At 38.7% G+C, this 21,619-nt stretch overlaps 1 protein-coding gene across 1 annotated transcript in view; it reads right to left on the bottom strand.

Moving 5' to 3' along the window:
- SUCLG2 (succinate-CoA ligase GDP-forming subunit beta) overlaps positions 1-21,619 on the bottom strand; it is a 220,509-nt gene that overhangs the window by 130,670 nt on the left and 68,220 nt on the right. Inside the window, exon 3 of the mRNA XM_085300009.1 lies at positions 290-349. Within this exon, the coding sequence (XP_085156135.1) occupies positions 290-349 (60 nt within the window). The remainder of the gene's footprint in view (positions 1-289; positions 350-21,619) is intronic.

Raw genomic sequence — 21,619 nt, 5'->3', positions numbered from 1 at the left:
GCGGGGCGCTGTGAGGGAAGGGCGCGCGCGTGGGCATGGGCGGCGTGGGGCGAGGGCGGCCGCTGAGGAGAGGGGGCGGGCGAGGGGCCACGCGGGGGCGTGGGGGACTGCGTGGGCCGAGGGGCCGCGTCGGCAGTGCAGGACCACAGCCCGGAGCTGCAGGTGATTGCCTCGGGGAGGTGCTGGCCCCTGTCCGGCTTAGCTTGACTTTTTATAACTAAAAGTTTTAATTATTAATTTTTTAGGAACTGGTAAATTAACTAATAAGCCCTGCTGAGGTCCAACTGACACTTCTCAGGCACTTTAATCGGCATTTGAACTCCACAAAGTGTCTCAGCTCGTTTGGCACCTACAGGTAAAAAACAAACAAAGCAAAAAAAGCCCCAACARCAACAAAACYCTCTATTAGTTAACACCAAAATTGAGGCACTGAATCCAGGAGGACAGTACTTAAAACCAAAGTGGTGTTAGCTCATGGCTTATAGCAAGGGTGTGAAATATATCCCATACAAAAAGTTCCCTGGCTGAASTGTGGTTTCATGGGAGTCAGTCCTGGAAGCCAAACTTGTAAAAATCCTTCCTGCCATCTGTGTGGAAAGACTTCGGGGCTGGACTGGACTCAGGTTTAGYGTGTCTGGAACCTGAAGCAAGCTCATGAGCCAAGTGGCATGGTCTGTGTAAATGGTGTCTCTGTGTGGAGCCAGCTGAGGGCCTCTGTAGCTGTTTGAGGTTAATACACAATCTTGATAATCCATCCATCAATAACAGAGTTAGGATGTTCTGTGAAATTTAAATAATTCACACAAATTAGTAGTGGAAAAAATGAAATACTGCTAAAAACTGAGCAACAGGTTAAGTATCCTTACGATTTTACATCAGTTCCTATTAAATTTGCCTATATACAAGCATGGAAAGTTTTAGTGTTGTATGCAAACATGAGTTATACTGAACATTATTTGGTGTTTTATGATCAAATAGTAGGAGGAGCAAAAGGCTTAAATCCCCCTTTTCTAGTCAGAATGTGAGTTCAGACAAAAGGGAATGCTTCTGTCAGTGCTTAGGACTTCTAAACATGTCTCTTTTAAAGTATCAAGACTAAACAACTCCTTTATTGAAATCTAATCATCAAATAAATTACACTTCTGTTAGAAAAAAAATCAACAATTTCATAAAAACTAAGGTTCTAGAAAAACCTGAAATTGAACAGTTCTGTCTTTGTCATGACAATTTAAGTAATGTGTTTCAATAAAGAATCAGAAGATGCAGCCTTTTGATAGCATTGAACAATAATCTGCAGTAGCCAGTATTAACTTAGGTATTATTGTGTGCTTGTTCTTTTAGAATATTATATACTGACTTAAGTATTATGATGGAGGGACTATAATTTCATTTTTAGTTTCATGACTGGATAAATAAGCATACTGTACATACAAACTATGTAACCTACTCATACAAACTATTATGGCTGTCTGTGTTAGGTGTGTATGTATGTAACAGGTGTATAAGCTTTCAGATAATGTGTGTGTATTGCATGCAACACTATCATTTAATACTATGAAGAGTACTTTGCTTGCATAATATAAATAGTGGAGAACCTTTTCATACTGTATTTTTCATAGTTTAGATTTGGTAAAATGGAAAAACACTGCACAAACACTGTCTGAGTTAGTCACCAAGACATGATTTCTGTGTATCTCTAGGGTAGAAGATACCTGATCTCTAACATATGAGGAGATGAAATAGAGATTCATTGTCTTCATATTCAGTCTCCATGTATGTACATATAAACCTATGGAAACCTAGACTGAACCAGTCAGTTATCAGGGCAAGTAAGAGCCGGCTYTGTTGGAGTACGGAGTACAAGGGTATGTGTGGGGGTGGGTTGAGAAACGAGATACACAATATTAATTATTTCTGGAAAACTCACTTGGGATGCAGGAATTTGAGGCCAGTTCAAGAGTGGTCCCAACACAAACGCCCCACAAATTTGGAGGGAAGGGGAASAAACTTCATAATAAACAAGAGCTGGAGGGAAAGAGGCTAATTTCAGAGTACACTGCTCTAGTCTTCCAAAGATTGCTCCTCTGTTGCAGCTGTGGAGCACTTGGGAAGGTGCTACCTTTCTAAGATCTTCCCCAGGRTGCATAAAAAGCCTGAATTTAGTCCTAGGTTTTTTATCAGTTGATCAACTTAATGTAGTACAACCAATAGTGCTTTTGCAATTCAGTAAAGTTTAAGGAAACATGCTATAAGGCATAGTTCTGTTAACTGTCATTCAGCCTAAGTAAGTAGATAGTTCTTAAATTAAAACAAAAAAAAAAAAAAAAAAAAAAGCAGGGGAGAGTTACCTTATCGCATGTAAACAAAAGCATCATTTTAAGTGTTTTTGCATTTCCTCTTCTTTATTGTGGCAGTACTTGTTAATGATGAAATAATATTCTCATTTTCATATCTGTACAGATTACCTCCCAAAATATTATTTGCTAAAGATGGATGTCACACCCAGCACATGGTTGGTGTATACAGCAGTTCAGAAAGACTGTTTATCATTAACTTTTCATTTAACCATAAAACCATTTGACAAATGCAAGCTCATTACAGTTAGCACAGCTGAATGGAATTTTTTTTGATAGTAATTTTTCCTGAATAACATATCTGAGCTCATGCTGATACATATCAGGAATAAAATCACTATTACAGCAATGAAACTTGGAACATTTATATTTTTATGAATAGCATAGTCTTCCAATTTATACTGAAATAGCGTTAGGCCAAATACGACTTTCCTTATTCACACGGTTAGTCTTACGACTTCAGCAGAGTGTCTGTAAGTTAGGCAAGCCCTCACACTTTAACTCTAGATCACCGATAATGTGGCTTTAGTCTGTTTTTAGACTGATTGTAGCCTCTTTTTCAAGATACTGTAGGCAATGGACTGAAAGTTCTTCATGCATGTATTAACTTGTAATTATACTTGTGCAACTGCAAGACACAGATATAGAGAATAATTTCATCTTTATATGAAAATGGAGATAACAGACTCTTGTTCTGTAAGACCCGATGCTAAGTTCTGCCAGCCTACTCCCGTAGGAGTGTAAGTGAGCAAGGCTGGAGTACTTCTGCTATATAAGTTCAAAAAGTATATCAGAAGATACCAGAAGCATCCTTAACATGAATAAGAAGCAGTTGGTAAACGAAGGCAGTTAAAATGAAAATAGAAAAAAATYCAAAGAGGAGTGGCTAATTAAGGATAGTTCAAGCCTCAGGGTGGTTTGCCTGTATTTGTAGAGGAGGAAATAGTGTCTGTATCAAAAAGAATTGCAGGAGACAAGATACCAGATTCAGATACATCATTCCCAAGAATAATACAGGAGGGTAGTAAAACTACAATACATTAACTGTTAGAATAGTCCCAGTGTAGGTGATTGAAGAACAGGAAACAAGATCACAGACCAAGAGTCTTACATGGTCACTATAGAGTATGTGTCCTGATATGCAAGTACTTAAGATTCTGAGATAGTCTCATTTGTTCACCTTTAATTATGCCTTCTGTCTGTTCATGTCTGCATGGCTCTAAATATAATCCCCCCCCCCAAAAAAAAAAAAAAAAAAAGAGGTTATAGTAAGAGATAAATTTGGCAATGAGTGGAGGATGGGTAAGAGAAGTTTATAAGGAACTAAAATCAGGATGTTCTATTCTTCCAAACAAAAGAAGGGTGAAAATAAAGAATGAGGAATAAAAATGAGTGACCTCTTAGGTCACTGAGTTCAGCCATAGCATACAGCCACAAAATTTCCATTCATGAAAAAGTAACTAGTTGGATGAAATGGGAGTGATCCTGGGAGGTAGAAGGATAGGGGTTTCTTGACAAGGTAGGATAGATGTTTCAGGTTGCATGGTCTTGAGCAAATGTAGGAGCTGTACGTACTGCTGCGTCATCAACCTGTTTATTATCGGTCTGGCTTTTTCATTTTCAAATCACATGTACCTCTGCAGTACCTAGTGGAACTTGTATATGGCTAGGAGCAAATGATTAAAGTGAAGCCGTAAAAAAAATCTTTGTGCTTCCTGCTATTGCCAGCCAGTTTGATGCAGTGGGAAGCCAGGGTGCCACATTGTAACACTGTGTGATGACTTCGAGATGAGTAGTTAAAGCTAGAAACAGAAAAGAAGTACATAAAACGTGGAAGACTTTAAATAAGAAAATGCAGGAATGAGGAGGAAAAGTAGTGAAGGAAACCATTTTTAGAAGATTTATAGTGACAGAGGTTATACCAGTGGGAGCAATGGTAACAATAATGCTCTACCTTTTTGGTATCCAACTGTGTGACTCTATATAAAAAGGAAACATTCAGGAATTATGATGTAAATTAATTGGCTGAAAACAGTAGAAGCAATGCATTAATTTTCGAGAGATGTACTGCTACCTTTTGCCAACGGCCTACTGTATAATAAGGCAGGCAGGGGATTTCAGGTTTCTCAGCAGAGATAGACTGGTAGGTCTATAACACTCGGTTCAAACATTGTTGAGAGCCCTGATATTGTGGGTAGAAAGACAATTTTATTGAACTTCTGTCAGAGACAATACAGGACTGCGAATACAAAAAAGTGTTAAGATCTGAGCTGTGGGATACAGTGGAAGAAAACAACTTCTCAGAGGCTGGACCTCTTTGATAAGATGTGACTATATCCCTACAAAGACTTTGAAGCTTTTGAAAAAAAAAGACAAAAAAAATTCAGGAAAGAAAAATCCAGAAGAAAAAAAAAAAAAAAAAAGAAAAAAGAAAAAAAAGAAAAGAAAGGTAAAGAGTTACTTGAGGGATGGAGATGGAGATTAGAATAGCAGCAGTGAAAATGAAAAGGCAGTTTCTGTGGTGTTTGTGTGCTAAGTAATTCAGAATATTATGCAGACAAACATTCTAACAAGATGCATTGATTTGTCAAATATGAAGGAGAATCTCAGCTAGATCAATACTATTCTATACATTATATTTGAAAACATACCTAACAGTGAACTATCTAGACTGTAAAGAAAGTTTACAGATGAGGAGATTGTCCAGACAATCAAGTGTGGAGCATCCAAACCCAAGGGCACCCACTTACTGATAGGGATCTGTGCACTGTGTGTGACATTCAGTTAAGCTCTTTTAACTGTTTCATAGTAGTGCTGAAATGCCCGTGTGGGAGAATGAAGGCAAAATGACACTGCTTTAGGAGAAATTATTTGGATGCTAACAGAACAATCATTGTTATGTAGGATTGTTTGCATCCTGCTCAGCATCTGCAAAAAGATGTACATTTTCCAGGAATAAAACCTAGACATGGCATGACACTGTGGACAGCTATAAACTAATAAGTGCTCCTTTATGTTTGCTTTTGMCAAAGGGAGGCTGGGAAAATTAGGAAAGCTATACATGTTCACATTCACATCTAATCCATGTTTTAATTTGCAGATAGCAAAATACCTTACAGCATGTTGTCCCAACCCGCTGTAGGGCTTGAAATTGTCTATTGTAATTATTTTCTAAACCTRTAGGGTGAAGGGGCTTCTAATATGTGAGGGGTAATTTTTTCCTGATGAATTTTATGGATTGTAGAGGAAGAGAAATTGATTTTTCTGCCGAATTAAGTATTGATTTAAATGTAGCTTTCTATGCTAGCTAGTTTGGGGTCATAGGGTACTATTTCAGTGGATTTTGTAGATTGCTTGCCGTGTTTTCCCATTTCAATAAAGTGTTTTGGTATGGCTACAGGTTTCACTTTCATTACAATCAGTTGGACATCAGCAAGGGGTTCAATGATAACAGAACTTCATGAAAATCATGAACTTTCTGAATAGCCTAACAAAGAAATGCAACATTGTTTTAAAAACTTACAACAAAACCGAAATGCCTCACTAGAACTAACTGAACTGCCTACACATAAAGCAGGGCAACAACAATTACTACGGTACTTGGTGTGTATGCTTTCTGTCCTGTTCTCTAGTCCACATTTTTGGACCTGCCATTTAATAGCATATAATATAAAGGAGGATTCTTGGCCTTACATGACAACAGGAGTATTTATGCCTAATGGAACTGTGCAGTCTACAGTCATGAGAGTAGGCAGATAATCTGGAAGACCAGTGGTTCGAAGAAATTCCAATGCCTTAATGAGAACTTATTAAAAACCTAACTCTTGGGCTTGTATCTGATATCATACAGGGATCTGGTTGGACCAGTAGAGCACACTGTACTGTACTGTACTGTACAGAAGATGTTATATGTGCTGGTATCGGAGCCATCAGTTTGCCATTCAACAATTTACCATCTCACCTCCTCCCTGTATTGTTTATTTCTTCACAGTTTATGTCTCTGTCCATTTCTTCAACTCAGACAGTGTTTCAGTATTTGTTACTGTTTTGTGTTACAGCCCTGAAGTCTTTTCCTTTTTACTTTTTCTTACACTGATGTCATGTAATCAGTGGCCTCATGTCATCATCAGGTCATGAAGTGCTTGCAGTGAGAGAGTGTGAAAATTAAATGTGAATTCTCACAAAGTGCTTTTATATAAAAAGGTGCTTTTTTTTTTTTTTTTTTTNACCAATTTTTGGTATGTTGCCTGTGCCCAGTTCTGAGACCACCTATGAGGAGAAGGTGAACATTTATAAATGCAACTGCACAGACCATGTTGTGATTTGTAGTCTATTCCTTCTGGAACAGAAACTAGTAGCGAGTAGCAATCTTTCTACACATAGTACTGGTAAGGGGTGCTTTCAGTTTCTCTCTTTCTAGCTAAGCTTGTTTATTAATTGTTCAAGATAGAAAGTATATTGAAAATTTAAGTTTCTGGAGCTGAGAATTTTACTGGAGATCCCTTCAAATTAGATGCAGGAGGCTTTTAGGAGCCTGGTGAGAGCATGTAATTGAGTAAGAMTTGTCCATGCCAGTGGACTATAAATACTTTCCTAACCATGTAACTTAATCAGTTGACCTGAATTCCTATTACAAGCATCACTTACCAGGCTCAGAGAAGAGTGAGAGCATAAATAAACTGCATCAGTATCTGCTGTTTGAATAGTGCTTGCAAATTCTACAGAAATTCAAACAGAAGATAGGAAGCCTGGCAAAAAGCATTGGCTKTATCTCATGGGGCACCATCTATATGAATAGGTTAGTAGGGAGAGGAGAGATTCATTGTTTTCTACACAGAAGCATTTTATTTACTAAAAGAGACCGTATCGTTTATAGGCTAAGGAACAACTTCATTTCAGTAGAACTTTTTTCTAGCCTGTAAGCAGAAAAACTTCAAAATGGTTTGCTTATAAAGATTATTACAGTATATAATAAAAATACACATTCAACTAATTTTACTAACTTACTGCTGTGGACATACACAAATAATTGATCAAACCTTCATGTTAACATGCATATACACTGCAACTTTTTCATGCTTTAGAAAAAATTAATAGAAAGCTTTTCTATTGCTAGAGTTAGGAAGAAAGAGAGCGTCCTCGTGGCCTGTCTACCTTTTTAATATCTTCTACAAAAGCATGTAGGAATTAATATATTTTTATTAATATTTATTTGTTAGGAGGTCAAAAGAGAAATCCTTTGGCTATCAGCTTGCCTGTAGCAGAACCTAAAAAATTCCTCTTGGCATTCTGCATGGAAAAGCAAATTGTCTCCAAGACAGTTCTCCAAGAAGCTAATGATTCTGCTATCAGTCTGATTTAGTAAAGAATATGGAGGCTTAATTGTTAAAGTTCATGCTATCAGGTATAGCTTATGCTATGTAGATTGTCCTTGTCAAATGTGTTTTGATGGTTTTGTTTCTCTAGGAAATTTGGTAATGTTTTAATGCATAAAAGTGAGTCTATAATCAAAAGCAATGGGTATYTTTATACCACTGGTTTGTGCTTCAGAAAACTTTGATTTTTTCCTTAAGTAGAAATCCGGTGAAGTCCAATTTTTTTTGAACAACTGATACAGAAGATATGTATTTGTTTTGAGATTCACTTAGGCCCGAAGTGTATATTGTAGTAAAAATTCAAGAAAACAATAGAAAATTGTCATGGACAGCTTATTTGAAGGCTGTGATGATTTGGGGTTTAAAATTAAAACAATACGCATCTGAAATGTAGTAGACTGAGGAAATTACTCTTTTAATCTCTTTAGATTTAACTTCTTTAGACTTTAAACTTAATTTTAATGAATGTTGAGCTAAATGCTGAAATGAATCAGCTTGTTACTCAAGGCTATAAGTGATTTACGTGATGGGATTCAGAGCAGGATTCCCAACAAATGACAGGGTTTGAAGGGATAAATGACAAGGATAARCTTTCTTATCTCTGCTAGTTTCTAGGAACATAGTTATTATGGTGTTTGTAGCCCATGGTTCAGTTATGTGAAAAATACTGAACTTACTAATCAACCTACAGAAATGACAGTAGGAATAACAAAGTCATGAATTGTTACTTATAATTGAACTAATTTTAATATTGCCAGTATATTCCTATAACTATATTCCTCTAGTTTTAATGGAATTTACATGTATATAACAGTCCATTGAGATTTCCTTTAATATTCCCAGMCAGGAACACAAAACTACCATATGCCTTGTATGACACATGTAACATACTGCTGCATTTCAACTGAAAACACAGTTATTACCACCCTATAAAACAGAATATGTATTAAATTAATTAAATACTTAAGAATAACAARTAACTGAGGAATTTGCAAAATATGCCAGTGTTCTGTGAAGAGGAGGAGGTCTTAATTTGTTAGGCAATAATCCTTATGAATTAATCACTTAGCTGTAATGGTAGGTACGGTTTTGTGATACAGCATGTAAGTATGAGCTCTGGTCAGTAAACAYAGGCAGTGAACAGGTTTGGAGGAGGATTTATCTCTTGTCTAAAGCTCCTGGAGAATAGCAGTGAGTCTTTATTTTAACCCTCATCTCTCAGTGTAAGGAACAATTAGGTTCATGCTATTTTACAACAAAAGTACAAACTTAACCAGTAGTACTGGACCTTACACAAAGCTTTCCACACACTATTCTGAAGAAGTCTCTTCATACTTTTCAAGCCAGTGTGAGGGACAAGTCAAAGATTTCTGGGACTATAAAAGACAGAAGATACCTATCTATGTATGTGTGTGTGTATATATATGTGTGTGTGTGTGTGTGTGTGTGTGTGTGTGTGTGTGTGTGTATGTTTGAGTGGTTTTCTATATATATATATGTGTGTGTGTATGTGTACATCTGTAATGCACAACTTCATTGACAGAAGATTCGTATGCCAAAATATGAGATAAAAAGATTTTTCTTCTACTATTTTGTGACATTAGGAAATCTGCAATATTTTCCTTCCTAATTCTTCCATTTTTTTACTGCTTATTCCCCTCAAAATTATGAGGAAGTTTCAATACACATATATTCCAGAGAKTGCTAGTAAACATGTAGAGGTTATCTGCAGATAACAGATCAAATTGCATAGAATTGTTAATGTTGTGCAGTCCTGCCCTGTTACATCTCCGCTGTCAGTCTGAACACATCTCTCAGTAAGTAATACTTAATAACACAAAGGGCTGAGAGAATCAGCTCCATAAAACTCCACCCAAATGAGAAAATCAGCCCTTGATGAACAGTGAGTATAGACCATCAGAAATCATTCTTCTTGAGGAGCAGATGGTGAAATGTGTTTTTAAAGGTAGGCTGTTAAGTTTTTGAAAGGCAACTATCAGGGGTCATTTTAGCCTCAGTTGATTATCTCTTAGGCCTTAGCTAAGACTAAATGGCAAGTTCAAAACTCTCATATGTACAGCTGTAGTTTGCAGAGTGAAAGGTATTTATCATAGAAGAAAGCTGAAGAAAAGAAGTCAAAGAAAAGGAGAGTCCAAGCTTTTAGCACAGCGTGCRTATCTGCGAACTGAAAGCCAGTGATTGTTTCATGTTTTGTGGCACTATTGTTCCCTCAGCTATGTTAAACCAAAGCAATTTGTTTGTTACTCAGTTCTGCTCTTATAAAGGTACTATTTTTGTATACCTGAAGTACTCAGTCCTTCCTGAAGAAGATAAGATGGTCTGCAACTTCAAAGAAGAGATGGAGGGGACACAAACATACAGAAACAGTCATCCTAGTCAAAAAAGCATTAGCAGCGTGGCCTTGTCTTTGTGATATATTTTGAAGTCCCTGGACAAAGACAAAACAAAAGCTGTCAGACAGGTTTGGTGTTGCTTTATTTTATCTCTTTCTTTTGTTAGGTGCCAAATAGTGCAGTAGTCACATATGACAACTCCTTTGCAGACCAAGATGCCATGCTAACTTAATCCAGCTTCTCTGAAAMTTAATTTTCACAGTGTTTTGGGGCAAGTGATCTGCCATATTGTTAAGACTTCTGCTCAGATGCCACAAGGGCACTTGAACTGAAAGGTCCTGTCTTAAGGCAATTCTTCTCAGTTGTTGAAGTAAGCTGAAATTATCATCAGGAAGCTATTGCTTCTCATTTATAAGAAAAACATCAGCTATTACGGTAATAATACAGAAAGCCTCATTAATTACAGCACACAATAAAGAACAAAATGAGTGTAAAGAAGCCAAGCAGATGGTGCGGTATAAACTGACTTTTTTAATCAGTAACCTTCGCAGTAGGRAATGCTGTAGGTAAGAGTGCAACTTAACTTTCATTAGAACTCTGTGTTTAGAACATAGAAGTATTTCCAGACACGTTCTCTGCTGAAAGTTAAACTCTTCTAGAAAGCTTGAGAAAACCAAAAACAAYACAATCGCTTTGCAATTACAGAGTTGGGGGCTGCAGGGGAGAGTGAAGGGAGTATGCTGTAATGTTTTGCTATTTTCTACCATTTCTCCCACTGCAATTTTGAAACATTCTGTAAACAACAAGGTACTAAAATTTTTCTAGGAAGAAGTTGGGTGGTTAGCAGAAAAAAGAGGGGCATACATAGCTCTATTTTTGGWGGGTGAAATTGGGGGAGAGAGAAGGATTAGGGATCATTGCATAAGAGGAGGAGCTCCTGTGGAGCTATTTTCCCGCAAGAGAAGGAAAAGCAGGGTGAAGAAATACTGCTTATGTAACTGCTCTGCTATATGTTAGTGGCAATAGCAAGAGTAAAATCCGGTAATGATGATTTCCCAATCCATATCCAACATTCCTCAGTGTCTAGGCAATTAAAATGTAACATCCAAGTTTACCTTGCAAACATCCAGAAAATATCTGTAATACAAACCTATAAATTATTTTATTAGAGAAGGCATACCCATAGTAAATTTTTATACTGTAAAACTGGTAAAATTAAGTCTGTGTGGTTTAAGAATTCAATTCCCATCTCGTAACTTACTAGTAGGATTTATTGTAGTGAAWGAAATGAATGCTAAAAAAAGGCTACCTTCATTCGGTGCAGCAATGCAAGAAGGACTGTTCATTTCTGCTGAATAACTTAACTGACCAGCCTCAGGAGTGTCAGATGCTCAGCTATGATAGTTTTCATCCATGCTGTCTCTGGAGGGTATCTGTAAACCTTTGCAGATGCTGAGACGGGAGTGACCTCAAACCTTCCTTTTCTGCCCGATACCCTATGACTTCGACAGAAAGATAAGGAAGGGACTCACTCTGTTAATAGCTGAAGTGCATCTATGAAAGAGGGAGGTCTTGGATATGCGGCAGGTTGGATGTGATGACCTGGTAACTCAAAAAACCTTAAAACTAGAAACATTTTTCCTTTGCTATACATGGAATTTTTGTTTGTGGATGGCGATTTTAAATAGGTTCTGTACACTCTGCTAATATTATTCAACAGCTTAGGTTTTATTGGATTGTTCTTTAAGTAATATGTATAATTGTAGCTATACACAGTATATACTCCCAGTTCTGCCAGCTATGAGCTTTGTACTGCCTTAGTGACATATATATTACAATTTCTGTTGATTGTTAATGAAAATCAAAGATTCATGGCAATAAATATCCAGTTACTTTTTTTTTTCCTTTCTGGTGTAATTGGAAATTAAATGCAGTTTATTTTTAGTCTGAACATTTAATTGCAGGAAAACAACATTCAAATACTCTTTGTAAAAAAAAAAAAAAAAAAAAAGGAATATAGTAAGAAAATACTTTTGAACTCAAGCAGCTGTTATTTTAATTCTAAATTGTACAATCAGATGGAATTGGAGAAGTGAATGATATTCAGCCTGCACAGCTGGCGTATGTTCTGAAAGTGGGTAAGAAGCTGGGATCCCCTAAACTCTAGCCCATTTCTTGTCTCAAGCTTTTTTTATTCATTATCATTCAAACTGCTGTTCCTCCATGCAAATATCCAGCATATGGTAGCATGTATAAAGGATATTCAGAGTAAAGTTGGGTTTGTGACTGTTCTTCTGAGGTCTGAGGTGATTCATTGCCCAGCCCACCTGTACACGATACCTAGTTTTACTGGCGAGTGCGTCAAAGGCAGCTGCGTTTGATGCTACCACAGTTCTCCTTTGAGTATCATTATGATTGACACTAGCCTGTCTCAGTGTGCCAGTCCAACAGACCACATAGGCTCTGGCAGCTGGTTGTTTTCTTGGATATATCAGTGGTCTTATTAATCCATTTCGTGAATGTGGCTTATTAATGCACAGACACTAACCTGTGCACAGGTGAAATAGAGATCTCCAGAGAGATTTTGCACAATTTTGAGCACTACAATTCTTATTTCATTAAAATTAAAGGAGTTCCATTAAAAATGAATCATTAACATTTGGAGTATTAGAGTAATGATACAATGCTCTACGTGTTGTATAGTGAATAAAATCAGAACTGATGAAGTGTAATCTGTTTAGGAGTTAACTATAACTGAGCCTCAGTTTTACATATGTTAGTAAATGAAGCTGAGTCCGTATGTATATCTAACTGATCTGATTGGTTGAGTGGGCTGAAAAATGAGTGAAGATACTGATGTGCCAAAAGATGATTGTAGCATCATTTAGGTGCTTTGATATAAGAATATCACTGGCAAATAGTGTCAACAGAGGAAAGAATAAATTGTTTCCTCTAAGAAATGAGGCAGCCCTTCTTGAGAGTGTTTTTAGACCTGAGTCTTCCCTTTTCTGACAGTAAATGGTAAAGAGGGTGCAGCTGATGGATAAAGTAGGAAATCTTTGTTCATCAAATGTTCAATCAAGTTAAAGACTGTATTGAAAGATGTATTTCTGCATTGGTGTGGTGTGACTACTTTAAATACTGACATTTTGCAGAAGCATTCCTAAGCAGTTTGTGCAAATCAGTGCTGTATTGCTTCTCAGCTTCGTTTCCTAGTTTTAAAATCAAAGTCCTGAGAAAAGAATTGATTCTTCGTGGTAAACTCAGGGAAAAAAAATTTTTTAATGAGTTTCGGGTTTATGTTTAGAGCTAGTTTTGCAAGTTTTAAGAAGAAATCATTGCATCTGGACCTAGCCCTTCTTGTTAGCAACAATATTTGGAGGAATAGTTTAATCTTTGTATCATGTGAAGCTTCGTTGACATACTATTCAGGAATAACTTCATTAAAATCAAAGAGCATAACTATATGGTTATGCAAACACAAAGTTTGACCCAGGAAGAGGAGATGTGCCAGAGCTACTGTGACATCCTTCAGAGATTTCACTGTTGCTATTGATTTTACATGAAGGCACTCAGATAGTACAGTGATGGACAGCAGTATAAAACCCTAAGAGAGATGGATAGACATGATTAAGTGTTTATTGGCCAACAGTCAGTGCCTTTTCCTTATCCTCTCAGTTCCCAGTCCACAGATGATATGCTGCTACCACTTTTAGTTCCAGTGTTGGTCATTAAACTCAAGCAGAAATAGCTGATATATTTAGGTCTAGAGGTCTCCAGTTCATCTCTTGCTCATCTCTGTACTGGAGTCTAACATAGTTTTAATACTAAGGCCTAAATAAACATCAGAATTGTTGCAAATATTTGATTTGTTAATACCTTTTCATTTTCATTCAAATACCATTTGTCTTTGAAGTTTTCAGCTATTCTCTTTATTTCTTGGAGAATATACAGTTTCCCCTGAGATTATTGTCTGTGGTCACTCTTTCCAAAGGAAGTATAGAAAATGTATTTTATCCTGAAAGGATTTTATCATAGAATCATAGAATCAGTAAGGTTGGCAGGGACCTCTGGAGATTGTCTAGTCCAACCTCCCYGCTCAGCAGGGTCACCTAGAGCTTGGTAGACAGGGTTGCATCCAGGCAGGCCTTGAAGATCTCCAGAGAAGGAGACTCCACAGCTTCTCTGGGCAACCTGTTCCAGTGCCCCGTCGCTCTCACAGGGAAGAAATTCCCCACCACATTCAGGCAGAACTTCCTGTGCTTCAACTTCTGCCCATTGCCTCTTGTCCTGTCACACAGGACAGGTGAAAAGAGTTTGTCCCTGTCCCCTTGACACCCTCCCTTTGGGTACTTGTACACATTGATAAATCCCCCCTCAGTCTCCTCTTCCCCAGGCTGAAGAGGCCCAGCTCTCGCAGCCGTTCCTCGTAGGGCAGGTGCTCCAGCCCTCTGATCATCCTGGTAGCCCTACGCTGGACTCTCTGCATTAGCTCCATGTGTGTCTTGTCCTGGGGAGCCCAGAACTGGACGCAGTACTCGAGATGAGGCTTCCCCAGGGCTGAGGAGAGGGGCAGGATCACCTCCCTCCACCTGCTGGCAACACTCTTCCTGATGCACCCCATTGGCTTTCTTGGCCACAAGAGCACATTGCTGGCTCATGGTCAACTTGTCATCCACCAGCACTCCCAGGTCCTTCTCTGCAGAGCTGCTCTCCAGAAGGTCAGCCCCATCCTTGTACTGGTGCATGGAGTTATTCTTCCCTAGGTGCAGGACTCTGCACTTGCCCTTGTTGAACCTCCTGAGGTTCCTCTTCACCCAGCTCTCCAGCCTGTCCAGGTCTCTCTGAATGGCAGCACAGCCCTCAGGTGTACCAGCCACTCCTCGCAGCCTGGTCTCATCGTCAGACTTGCTGAGGAGGTACTCTGTCCCCTCATCCAGGTCATTGATGAAGAAGTTGAACAGGATGGGACCCAGTACTGAGCCCTGGGGGATGCAACCAGCCACGGGCCTCCAACTAGACTCCACACCACTGATTATGACCCTCTGAGCTCTGCCTTTCAGCCAGTTCTCAATCCACCTCACTGTCCACTCATCTAACCTATGCTTCCTGAGCTTATCTAGTAGGATGTTATGGGAGACAGTGTCAAAAGCCTTGCTGAAGTCAGGTACACAACGTCCACTGCTCTTCCCTCATCTACCCAGCCAGTCATTCCATCACAGAAGGCTATCAGATTAGTTAAGCAGGATTTCCCCTTGGTGAATCCGTGCTGGCTACTCCTGATCACCTTCTTATCCTCCATGTGTCTGGAGATGACATCCAGAATGAGCTGTTCCATCACCTTTCCAGGAATGGAGGTGAGGCTGACCGGCCTATAGTTGCCTGGGTCCTGCTTCTTGCCCTTCTTGAAGACTGGAGTGACACTGGCTTTCTTCCAGTCCTCAGGCACCTCTCCAGTCCTCCAGGACTTTTCAAAGATGATGGAGAGCAACCTGGCAACAACATCCGACAGCTCCCTCAGTACCCGTTGGTGCATCACATCTGGGCCCATAGATTTGTGGATGTCTAGCCTGCCCAGAAGATCCCATCATCCTCAACCGAAGGAAAGTCTTCCCTTCTCCAGACTTTCTCCCTCACGTCCAGGCTACAGGATTCATGGGGGCTGCCCTTAGCAGTGAAGACTGAAGCAAAGAAGGCATTCAGTAACTCTGCCTTCTCTGTATCCCTATGCTCTCTTCATGTTCAGTGCTTTTTAGTTGAATAGTGGGGACTTTTCTAGATGTGTTTCTAGGATTTCAGCATTAATATCAGACTCCAGATGGAGAGTCTTTTTATCAAATAAACAACCCTGGGAGGAAGTCCTGGATGTTAACAGTGGGGATGGAGATTGGAACTGTGTGCTTTCTTTGAGCAAATCTGATTCTATTTAAATGACACAGAGGATACTTTTAATACTGTTTGTATTTAGAATACTTTTAATCACTCCTCCAGTAAACTGTATATTCAGTAAAAGAAATTCTGTAATGTGGGAAAATTCAATAAGAAGGGATAGTAAGAAGCAATAGATATATTTTGTAGTTTACTACTGTTTGATATTTAAATAGCCAACTGTCTGGCAGGTCAATATTCTACTGGTTTCTATTTTTAATGTATTAATGGTATTTCTATAAATGCCACGCTGTGTAGCAAGAAAATTTCCTGGAATCAGGCATGTGGTCCTTACTCAGAGGATGCTCTGCTTCTTTTCCAGCCATTCACATCAGTTGGTAGGATATTCCYTATACTAGTCCCACCAGGTCTGGTTTTATGAGCTAGGATGAAGGTTTGATTTCACAGAGATTTTTTTCTATTTTAAGAGGGAAAGACAAACAGTGGAGTTTCATGTTACATGCAACAGGCTACATCTACCCCAGCCAGAGTAAATAGCCATAAGATAACAGCAATAGATTCCACAAAAGTGTGAAGAAAATATTTACACCTTTGTTCCACATTTTTAGTTAAATGTAGCTTAGAATTAATACATAGAGTATGTGTGATTTGACTGGAGCTAAGTGAATAACTTCCAGTGAACACTAAATTACCACAGTATTTAATTACTATTTTCTGCTCAGATGTCTGCAAACTGCAGTCATTTCCTTCCACATAGTTATTATTCAAGAACTAACTCTTCACAATTTTTGATTCAGTGAATTTGTGAGGAACACTGTGTATCTGAGATACGTTGGCCTATTGTCCCTCGTTAAACAAAGTCATATGAAACTTTTTCAGACCAACAGTCTTTCTGGCACTCATGATAATATTCTTCGGAAAATCTGCTTCCCACAGATTTGTGCCCAGAATGCATTCTGGACATCAAAACAGTGTAGAAATGGTTAATTGCAAATGCCTCAGAAAGAATAGTTAAAGCAATGACTGAATAGTCATAGCAACTCTCTTTGCACAACTTACCTTTTTACAATAGAAGTGGTTTTATTTGTTGTCATTCCCTACTGTCATGTCAATAGTTCTGGAAAAAAGGCATTAAATAATATTAGTGGGTTTTTGTCTCACCTGAAAGTGCTACAAAGTCTTTGCCCAGATAGCCTGGCCTGTTGTCTATAGTCACTTGCTTCTATTTATCTAACTAATGCGTTATTTAGGTTTGTCACAGCTTTGCTTCAGTTTCCTTTCAGCTGATTACAGCTCCATTACAGAGCTGTTTAATTTTTTGCTCAGTGTTGTTTCTCACTCCCTTGTCCACACAGTGTGGGGAACACGTTTCTGATCTATTTTCCTTGCAAGGGACTCCGTATCAAAGCCATATCTCGTTGTCTTTACTGCTGTAAACCTTCCTGTTGTGACTGAGGTGGGGTGGCTGTTCTTCTGTGATGCACTCCAGCCTTTTTATTTTCAGCTGTTTTCCACTTTACCTGAGCACATGCAGCCACTCACTTGTTTAGTGGTTTTCCATCTGTATAGATTTGAATCCTGTTTTTTTTTTTTTTTTTTTTCCCTCTCTGTTGAGCTCAATCCTGATTTTTTTGAGGTTCATACTTCCACATTCTGGACTTCATGGACAAATGCCTTAAAAATTTGATTTTCTGAAGCCTGGTCTAAGAATTTATTGGAAATACTGCATTGTATGTAATTACACCTTCTTCCTCAAGATCACTCAATGATTTATATGCAGTTGAAATGGAAATCGTGGCAGCTTGACCAGCTCAGTTATCCTGTGTGTTCCAAAACAATTTGCTGTCATAAAACCACATAGTAAAGCATTGTAAAAAAGCTGAGAGATAGCTGGAAACTTTGTTTAAAATGAAGTATTCCACCAGCACATAGCATCAAGTAAAATATGCCATAGTGATATTGATGTCTTTTACCCCCACAACAGAAGCAATAGTGAATGTGTTTGTATGAATATTTAAAGTATTCTGATGCTTCGGCCATTCAGCCTTCTTGCAGAGTACATAGCATAGGCACCTTGTGCTGTGCAGGGAAGTAGCTGGTTTATGACTAACTACTTTATAGCTGTTCTTTAAAAAACATTCATGATTTACAAATTTTTTTTTACTGAAAATGTATTTTTACTACATTTATTACATTTTTACTACAAAGTAATTCATAAGCATTCAATAATAGACAGAGGAAACTAAGTGGCATTCTAATAAAGAAGCCAGTGGAAGTAATTTTATACTTTCATGTATACTTTTAAAGCAAAGACTCAGAAGTAACTGGAGAACTGGAGTGCTTGTAAAGAATGTGATGTGATTTCAGACAGCTGCACTATTTGTGTCCCAAGAGTCTAAGAGGATTTGATTTGGTTTGATTTGATTTGTTAGGAGGTGTTTGACAGTGATCCTCATTGTGATTCTTAATTTTAGTGGTGTTATGGTCTGGTGGTCTAGATCCCTGGGAGCTCAGCCTGCTTCAGCTCAGTCAATGAAACATGAAGAGCCCAAGTGCGCGTTTTCCAAAGTGCCGGAAGGAGGGATGCTCTACTTTCCTTAACTGTGGAAGAAAATAGAGGACTCCAGTTCACAGCTTTTCTAGAAATAATGAATATCTGTTTTTTTCATAATATATTTGCTGCAGAGGCACAGTGAAATAAAAGTGGAAAAAGACTGTTGCAGATACTACAACTGGAGAGCAATGATAAGAAACTAATAGAAGAATGTGCCTTCCAGCTGCAACTTGAGATTGCCTGCAGAAATACTTGTGAATTCTGCTGCCTTTCGTTGAGCTGAAAGAGGTTCATGGATTAGGAAACATAATTCCTGTATTCTTGTAGCATAATTCCTAAGCAACAAACCCTTGGCCACCTTCCTGCTGCCTAAGTTTATATCTTGCACGTATTACTGTTTCACAGTTTCCTTTTCTTCAGTGATACATCACCTCTTCTAGTAATAAATCATAGAAACTTTGTGGATAATGTCTTCATTTTGCATGGCAAATATATGCCATAAATCTAGGTGACGCATAATAACTGTATATGGCATCTTTCTTCCTCTGAATGGCAGAGACAGAGGATCCCATTTTCACTCTGCTTTTTCACTAAAGGAGAGACAAAACTTTCTGATCAACTATTTGGGTACTACAGTGACTGATACCAATATGCAGAGAAAGCTAGGGGAAAAGAGACGTTAATACTAGCCTTACCACCTCCTGAATCCTACGGAAAAAAACTCCACATGGATCCAGGTTTCTAGAAGAGGCCGGCATTGGAAACACTTCCACGATGTCGGTGCTGTTGTTTCAGCACTGATTCATGTGTTCTGCTTTCAGAGCTGAGCTGTCATTGTTACCTGGCACCATGTGGTGGTGTGGGCACACACTAACCTGGCTTTCCCTGGAGTACTGCTGCACAGTGTGGACGTGTCTTATGATGACATTGTTTCTCTCAGGCAAAATAGCTTCTGCTCATTCTTACCAAGGCTGCACAGCATACCTAGCTTCCCTTTTATGGAAACCTTTCTAAAGAAATCAAAGTACTGGAATGATAAAGAGCAGTCCAAAATGGACTAGACTGAACAGACATTTTCCCGTGAGAACAGACATGGATATGGCATCTCCGTGTTCCTTGTCCCACCCTGACAGCTCAGGATATTTTTGGCTGACAGATACTCGTTGTGATACTTCTTTGTCTCACGAGGAAAGTGAAGTGCAGGATCATAGAGCCATAAGCTCCCGAAGTGGAGCTGACAGCTCTGAAACAAAGACAGCGGGTATTTTCCCTGAGCAGGAGCAGTAGTATCAGGCCCATATGTAAGGCAATTACAATATAAGCTAATGAAATGAGATGCCAGTTTTGCTGATATAACTAGTTTCACAACCTCTAGCTTTCTGAGCATAACACAGAATAATTCATAATGGGGCTGCACAGAACTCTTTCAATTAGATTTCAGCAGTGGAGCAAGATTTTTTAGCTAGGCAGAAGCATGCAAACCCTGTAGGCTCAAACACACAGTAATTGAATAAATACACTTAGGCTACAGCTATCACAAAAAGAAATTAAGAACTCAGTGTAAAAGATGTAACAATCTACCTCTAAAAGACATCCGTTCAGCTGAAATTACCTAACTGCACTCCATTCAAAAATCACACTTCAGGATGASGGAGAGGCTGCTCTTTCTCAGAAGTCTCAGTAGTGAGGATACCTTCAAGGAAAGATTGTGAGTGCAACCTTAACTTTCAGAGGGTAGTCAAAACGTCAARCGCAGCTGTGCTTGCAACGCTTAGAAAAACTGGCCACTAATCAGTAAGCAGGGATTCTGAAAACAAACTCCCTCATAGATTCTGCCTTGTATTATCTGAAGAAAACACAGATTGTTGCCTTTAGCTTTTATTAAAGGTGGCATTTCAGTGTGTCAGGCAAGTATCAGTGGCAATTATATGAAAGCAAGACAGCAGAGGCCCTTTTGTGTTTCTCTGTGGATGCTTTATATTCGCCCCACCACCACACCAAACTTTTGCAATGCTTACTGCAGCATACCTGCTAGTTGGTATTGAATTGTAGCAACTGAACTTTTCTGGACCAGTTCACACTTTGCATGGAAGTTTCTTCCTATCCTCAAGGTATTTTCTGCTTTTTTCTGATAGCTAGTACTGGTAGAGAAACAATGTCTAGGGTGGCAAGTGAAAGAAGAGAACAAACTCAGGACTCCAGGAAGGAGTAGAAAGTCCCTAAATACCCTTTCCCTACTGGAGAGACAGTAGGCATATTTTTGTTTATCCATAGTGCTTTTTTTGTACCATTTTCCACAAATCTTGTATATATCATTCTCACAAGCAGAAATAAAAAGTTGCATCACACCGGGAAAGAAGTATTCAAGGATATGGACAGTTTGCAGGGAAACTCATGGCAGTTCACTTCAAAAAGGGAGAAATTCCTTTTACATTCTAGATTTGAGTAAGAATTGCTTGTACTGAATATAGATTTTTCATTCCATTAAGTTCAGTCAGTACAAAGTGAACTTAACTGGCCAAACTGACACCTGGAGAATACCCCTTGTGCTGGAGGGAATCTTCATCTTTGTAAAACAGGCAACTAATTCTGTTACCTCTTGCTTTGGATCTGACATCTGTCAGTTTTCTGCAGCTAGATTTGTGTTGTCTGGGTGAAGGGGAATATGCTCAGGCAATAGGGGAGGTAGAAAGAGTCAAAGAAGAAGCAATAATGATTTGCTAAGTCCCATTCTTGATTAACAAAATAACCAGACAGACCACACTAAGCATCCTACAGCTCTAGAGCCATGCAGACCCTACTTAGGTCACTCCTCTGATGACCAGGTCTGCACTATGAATGTTGTGGTAGACCTAGTGCGTTTGGTAGTTTTGTGCTTTAGAATCAGTGTGAAGAACAGACACGTTTTCCAGGATGCTAACCTTTAAAATCTGTAAGAAAGTGCTAATGTCCTTTCCCTGGTGGCAACATTGTAGGACCAGCTGATGACATGAAGTATCACATGCCTTTTGGGAGCCAGAAACGGAGAAGAGGATGAGAGGAAGACTTGAACTGTAGAACAAGAAATGCTATCTCTTTTCTACTCAAAAAAAA

Source organism: Rhea americana, unplaced genomic scaffold, assembly GCF_003343005.1.
Source record: "Rhea americana isolate MKP2758 unplaced genomic scaffold, rheAme1 scaffold_16, whole genome shotgun sequence".
In the NCBI taxonomy this organism is placed as follows: domain Eukaryota; kingdom Metazoa; phylum Chordata; class Aves; order Rheiformes; family Rheidae; genus Rhea; species Rhea americana.
Note: the sequence above shows the minus strand (reverse complement) of the source record. Positions and strands in the feature narration are given on the sequence as shown.